This window comes from Crassostrea angulata, chromosome 10 (assembly GCF_025612915.1).
Source record: "Crassostrea angulata isolate pt1a10 chromosome 10, ASM2561291v2, whole genome shotgun sequence".
Lineage (NCBI taxonomy): Eukaryota > Metazoa > Mollusca > Bivalvia > Ostreida > Ostreidae > Magallana > Magallana angulata.
The window spans coordinates 17,353,898-17,360,996 of NC_069120.1; the positions used below are offsets into that span (position 1 = coordinate 17,353,898).

The window sequence follows — 7,099 nt, forward strand, 5'->3', positions numbered from 1 at the left end:
CACAAAAATGCATAATTTTTAAATGCTCCACCCCCCAAACCCCGGCCACCTCCCCCACCACACATACACACACATGCATAAACTTCCAAAAATCAGAGACCTAGCTGTGTTCATTTGCAGTATAATTAAACCAATAATGTATCACATTACAACTATTTTGATAATAATAATCACTGGCGTCGGAAGCAAATTGAAAGTGGGGGGCTAAACTAATCCTCAGAAATATTGAAAAAAAAAAACTAATTCCCAAAATCATGAAAATCTTAATCCGTGGTGGGGGGGGGGGGGGGGGGGGGGCTAGTATGCCCCTGAATCCAACTTCTCAAACTTTCAAGGTAAATTTAGGAACAATAATCTTTCCTGCGAGAAAAAGTGGGGGGGGGGGGGGCTGAACCCTCTATTATGCTAAATGCTTAATGGTTAGGTCTAACTTTGCAAAAAAAAAATGGGGGGGGGGGGGGGGCTAAGCCCCCCCTAGCCCCCCCCCCCCCCGGTTCCGACGCCTATGATAATTATGTATGTAATAAATTTTAGCAGTTGATCATGTCTGATAGAGGTGACTAACCATCGGCGGATCCAGAGGGGGGGGGGGGGGGGGGGTTCCGGGGGTCGGAACCCCCCTTTCTCTGGGACATATGATTTTTTTGGAAAACTTGTAATGCCTATTTAAAGGCAATTTTTCCCATTTATACCATAAATACTTTAATTATCTCAAATAAATGCTTTTAAAATTGCTCATTTAAAGAATTTCTTATGCGGGTTATGCTTTTTTCTGGAATGCTAGCTACCTTCATACCTGATTCACAAACGAAGCCTTCCCCCCCCCCCCCCCAAGAATCGGAAATTACGTTACAAAAATACCGTGTAAGGGGTTTATATGTAAACCATTATGTAAATGCACAACTTTTCACAACTTTCTTGAATATGATCGCATCCGTACTAGTGCCGGGTGATGTTGCGCACCAATTACAGAGGTCACATCAAGTTCCCTGGGACGACTGTTGCTTGTACCATTGTATTACACATGTACACTCTATTCAGCAGATAAAGTCTCCCCATTTTTTTTGTCATATCCTATCATGTAGACCTTTATTTAAGAAGGCAATCAATAGAAATCAAAATCGATAAATAGTTCAGAATTTAAACATCAAAGACATAAATAATAATAATAATAATCGTAATAAGTCTGAATCATTTTTTGTTTTGTTTTTAGTGTTTTTTTCTATTAAGCATAGACGCACGTTCTCATGGCTGGAGACTAAGGCTAGAAATTGTGCAAATCTTCCTTACCTAACCCAAAACGCTTAATAAATGCAGTGCACTCTGATATTAAAATAGGTATGAAATGCATTAGATATTGACGAGATAACTGATAATTAAATTTACGCATAGAAAACGTTCAAAAGGCCTTGTTTGTTGAAAAATAATGAATTTTGCACGTATTGATTATCATCAATTGGACCCCCCCCCCCCCCCTTTTCCAAATTGCTGGATCCGCCTCTGCTAACTGAATGGCTACTTACATACGACTGTACCATTTATTAATACCTGTATTTTAAAATTATCTCTACACAATACACGAACTTTGAAATTAATGTAGATGCGTGTAGATCGCTACATATAGTCGTCTTTGGCGCTCGTGGAAAACCATTTTCCATTATAGGAGGGTCGTTTTTATTTTAAACAGGAAAGATTACGCGTGTATGTTTAGACAATTAAAAAGGACTTTTCTCGTTATTAAGAAAACCCCATCATACATGTATATATTCATCTCAAGCGATATCTTTTTCTTTTTCGAAGTAAACATTTCCATCTTTTTCAGTTCAGGGAACTTCAAAACCTCTTTTCTACGAAATCCTATCAGCATAATTTATAAAAGGCTAGGCGTAATCTGAGTGCGGAAAAACGCGTAATAACTTTAACATTGAAAAATATGCACAGAAGCAACCGCTTCATCATATGTCATAAAATGAGATACCGTGTTTTGATACATTTATCTTATTTTTCTGAATAAAATGTAAAGTTAACTCTTCTTCAATGAACCCTTAAAGAATGGCATCATAAATCTTTTTCAAAAGTGCAACAAATAGAAATATATGATCAAATTGATTTACTTATTAATCGGATATTGACACAAACTATCACAAATATTACGTTTCTTTTTTAAAATAAAGTAATTAAATCAATATTTGCATGATGAGTTCACAATCAAAATAAATGAACCCATTTTTAAACCCCCTTTTTCATATATATTTCCTCAAATCCACCATACCCCCTCCCTTCTCCTAACTCTTTCGCATGTACATGTAAGCATTGGTATGTGCAATATGTATAAAGCAGGTAAAGGTAATACAGGGAACAGTCTGCTGAACAAGAACACCATCTAGCGATGAATCACTGCGACCACTCGTATGATCCTCGTCTCTATGCTGGCGTACTAAAATGATAAAAAAAAAATTAAATCCATTTAGTTTAAGTATTTAGCTCAAGAGTAAATTAACTTATCAAAAATAAAAATTTATACTCTAAGCTCGGTGTTTTCGGCATTTGAATGTTAAATTTTGATGCAAGAACTTTTGGTTTGCCGTTTGTTTTCAATTCATATATTTCCTGCATGGTGTTGTCAATAAATTCCAAAGTTGCCAACACCAAATTTGCCATCCCAAGTCATTATCTACATGGAAGACCACGTGTCATCACCAGTACAAAACTCAGGTAAATCAAGTGTCATTTTTAACTGTAAACAAATCTAAGTGTGTTATATTTGATTCATTGCATTTCCTTTGTTGACGCTAAGCAATCCCTGTAACTGTCTTGAACATCTGTTGCGCAGTATTGACCGCGGACAAAAAAATATATGATGGTTTTAGTTACGAATAAACCAACCAGGACTATCTAATCAATACAACCTTTTGCCATATAGATAAACCTCACGCATTATTTACTGGCTTATTGAGACATGAATTATACATGTTTGAAAATATATCCATTTTTGTATGAATTCCAACCAGAAGAAAATAGATTTTCTCATTGAATATGGGTAAAACGTTTATATCTTCACTCGTATTTGAGAGATTAAATATTACATGTATAATATTAAGTAAGATGAACTTCATTGATTGTTTCACACCAACTGAAATGATTTAGGACAGATAACTCTGTAGCAAAATGAAGAACGTCACGTATTCAGATTTTTCAACACTGTTGTGTCAAAATAATTTTTATTCTGTAGATGAGAAGAGGACATCACAGCAAAGGAGACAGTGATGAGGACAAATCGGAGAGTCGTCAATTTTCGAAAGCAGACGGTACTTTTATTTAAAATTCAGTAATATTAATGTGCATGTTATCCATCCTCTAACACGTTAACCATAAAACAACATTCATAACCAAATGCAAGATCTTGTCATTACTATGATCAGATGTAACACTTTTGAATTACGTTAAATACTGAAAAGTTAGGATAGTTCTATTGTCAATCGAAAGCGAACATCTTCTCTTTGATTGATTTTGAAAAATCATTTAAAGTGTACCTGTATAAAAAAAAATTGAGCACAATAATTATCAATTTAGCGATACCTTTTGCCACGTGAATATAGTTTAGCAGTTTTTCTTCATTGATAATATAATGTTAACTTTTCAGGAGTCAAAACTGGCAAGATGACGTGGTTAATGAGGTATGGCGTTAAAAACTTCATTTATTTGTGAATAAGATGTATAAATAGTAATCGATGCTAACTAGATACGTACGCATGAATTGTTTGATTTCGCTTTCCTTAATTTTAATAAGTTAACTTTTGATATTTGTTTCAGAAAACTGCGAAAATACCAACTGCGCAACTCGTATTTATGCTGGTTATTATCAGTTCCTTTGGTGGTTGTCCTATACTATGGTAAATTTACAAGTATTTATATACATTCACAGTTTCTTCCAAAGCCTGTTTTTAAAATGGGAATGAAAACATTCTCTAAATTGTTGACAATGTAATGAATTTCTGGTACATAAACAACATGCATGCTTGTTAATTATATATATTTAGCTGACACTTATCTAACAGAACCTCATCTAAAGCTATGACTAATTACCTGATATTGATTCGGTATCCTCTCCCATTTTAGACACAGATTAGATTGATATTAGCTTTCGGTATGTCTGCGAGAAACTGAAAACGATGGTTCTTACCGCGCTGTATTAATTAAGTATCCTTTTAATTGGATGTCGTGTGGTACTAGGAACATGCATTGGTAAAATTGTACTACAATATGAAATAACAAATAGAAATATACATCACATTGATTTTGATGTACAACTTTTTGATCAGTGAGTATTTTTTCCTTCTAGTCTTTACGTCAGTCTTACATTATGATCAAGTTTCATTTGGCTCAAACATCGACCCAATAGTGATCGTTGATAAACCTATTATACTGTGGTGGACTACTTATGGCGGGAAATCGGATGAGGAGATTACTTGTGGAAACGTACAATGTCGAGTCAGTGTTGATAGATCACTGCAGTTTCAGAACGATGTCCAGGTGAGTTTGGGTCCTCTAACTTATGCTCAATTTACGACTGAATCATTGATAAACGACTTATTAGCATCTTGAGATTTTGAGAAAAGAGATTGTATTTTACGAAACAGTAATCAATGAAGGCATAATCATTCTGACATAGATCAATAAAGGCATTTGCACCATCACACAATAATAATATATATACTGTATATCAGAGAGAGAGAGAGAGAGAGAGAGAGAGAGAGAGAGAGATACATTCACAATTCACAGAAATTATTATTATTTCTTCTTTAGGCAATAGTTTTTTATGGGACTTCATTAGAGCTTGCTGATATGCCACTTCCCCGGAAGCCAAATCAAATCTGGGCATTAAAACACGAAGAATCTCCCAAAAACAACGATTACATGTTTTCCCACGAGGAAGTGATTTCTTTATTTAATTACACATCCACGTTTAAACGCCAGTCTGACTATCCCCTATCTACACAACACCTACCCAATATGGATTACCTGCTGGTGAGTACCCACACAGTGCATACAGCTAGACACCGGACAAAAGTCTATGATTTAGACATGTAGTATGTTGTAGATTTTGAATTTACTGGGTGGGTGTAATTACAAAATTTTTTTAGTTGTCATGTTGTAAATTTTATATTTACAACCACCCAGTAAATTCAAAATTTACACCATGACAGTCTGTAGAAACATTGAATCCATGTTGATAAAAGCTTCGAGCATTAATGAGGCTGGGTGGTCAACAAAGAACCGATCAGCTCTGCCTAAAATTATGAAGATATGATATGTTCTGGTATAATCAATTACATGTATTTAGTAAAGAGAATAAATCCTATGTATTTTACCTTTTAAATTTGGATATTTTCCTGTTTTAAAAATAAAGCTCTACTTCTAAAGGAAATCAATACAGTCTAAAAATGGCCAAGAACATCGAACCCTCTGAAAAGAAGCTAGCAGTTATTAGAACAATTTTAACAAGAGCTTGGACTTTGAGTTAGTTGTTTCAAACAGCAATGTGACGTAGGCCTATCCACTTCATTCCTAGCCACTCAAACATGGCTCTTTGAAAATAACAGGATTTGTCTGGCTTTTGAGTTAAGACTACGCAATCGGTGTATATTTCGCTTGAAACCGCGTCATTTTTAACTTGTTTTCACGCAAGAAATTAGATGTACTACGTCCAATTGAAAGTCCAAGCATTTGTTAAAATGGTTCTAAATGTATGATCTATTTTTTACATCAAATTGAATGTAATTTACGCCACTACGAGCTTTGTTTAACTTTGTGGTATAGGACACCCGGTACGTTGTGGACACGGAGACCAAGTCTCAGCTGAGGAGATCAGAGAACCTGGCCCCTGTACTGTACGTCCAGAGTGATTGTGGCGCCCCGTCAGACAGGGACGAGTATGTTAAACTCCTCCAGAAGTACATCCCTGTAGACTCGTATGGGAGGTGTCTGCATAACAAGGACTTACCCGAACAGTAAATATAATATACTAGTTGAAGAGTAGTAATAGTATATGTATTGATTTTTACTGGTTTTCCTTTCATTTGTCTGAAAGTGACATAAAGTTAGGAATTGGCGATTTTCATTTTTCTCCTCTTTAGACAATTTTTAGGGTTTGTTTTATATATTTGTCTTGTAGCATTAGATTTGATATTGGTAAAAGCATGGCTGGAATGCATCATGACGATTTTCACAAACTTGCAGCAAAATACAAATTCACGTTGGCCATGGAGAATGCTATTTGTGATGACTATATGACAGAGAAGTTATGGCGCCCACTCAGACTTGGGTCCGTGCCGATAGTATTTGGTTCTCCCAAAGTCAAGGTAGGAATTAATTTTCAAATGACGGTATATAGTTTAAATTATTTTTTTTTAAATCAACAATTATATTTACATTAAAACTGCTTTTTATTTAATCTTTTCTGTTTCTAATGTGCAACAACCAAAACTTTTTCCAGGACTTTCTTCCCTCTAACAAATCGGCAATATTGGTATCGGACTTTCCAAGTGCGAAAGACCTGGCCGAATATCTAATAGATTTAGATAAGAACAACGATAAATACAACCAATTCCTAAAATTCAAATCTACCAATAAAATTGACAACGAGTTCCTAATTTCACACATAGAGGCACGTGAATGGGGAGATTTCAGTGCCGTTCAGAAAAATCCTAAAAAGTTCTATTCTCACATGGCTGGCTTTGACTGTTTTATATGCCGTAAAATCCACGAAATACAAAATGCGCGTGCGCAAAATAAACCTATAACGCCAAGAACAGCAAATATAGATCACTATGGATGCCCAGCTCCTAGACGTTTTGATAAACATGGACAATACGGAGTTTTTGACGCATGGTTTGCCGAACCATGGTTTTATTCAAAATATCTTGCTAAGGCATTCCAGAAATACTACGACAGCAATCACCATGCCTTCACCCATGATGATTTGACTACTTTAGCGAAAAAATTACGAGAAGATGATAAAAATGGATAATTTCATTAGAATGGAATTGTGTTAACCCAGTCTGTGTTCAATAAATACATTTTGACAAAAAAAACTAAC

At 35.3% G+C, this 7,099-nt stretch overlaps 1 protein-coding gene across 1 annotated transcript; it reads left to right on the forward strand.

The window, feature by feature from the left end:
• Positions 1–2,612: 2,612 nt before the first annotated feature.
• Positions 2,613–7,094, forward strand: LOC128165039 (alpha-(1,3)-fucosyltransferase 10-like). Its single transcript, XM_052829237.1, has 9 exons — positions 2,613–2,715; positions 3,233–3,308; positions 3,644–3,677; positions 3,814–3,893; positions 4,343–4,533; positions 4,807–5,028; positions 5,821–6,011; positions 6,176–6,362; positions 6,497–7,094. Exons 2-9 carry the CDS (start codon positions 3,233–3,235, stop codon positions 7,028–7,030), a joined length of 1,515 nt encoding a protein of 504 aa, XP_052685197.1. The 5' UTR covers positions 2,613–2,715; the 3' UTR covers positions 7,031–7,094.
• Positions 7,095–7,099: the final 5 nt, after the last annotated feature.

What these genes read in the sequence shown, in the direction of transcription:
- LOC128165039 (XM_052829237.1), top strand. Translation starts at nt 3,233, where the DNA reads ATGAGAAGAGGACATCACAGCAAAGGAGACAGTGATGAGGACAAATCG. An exon ending in TCAATTTTCGAAAGCAGACG is followed by an intron (nt 3,309 to 3,643) that starts GTACTTTTATTT and finishes TTAACTTTTCAG; the next exon opens with GAGTCAAAACTGGCAAGATG. An exon ending in AGTTTCAGAACGATGTCCAG is followed by an intron (nt 4,534 to 4,806) that starts GTGAGTTTGGGT and finishes TTTCTTCTTTAG; the next exon opens with GCAATAGTTTTTTATGGGAC.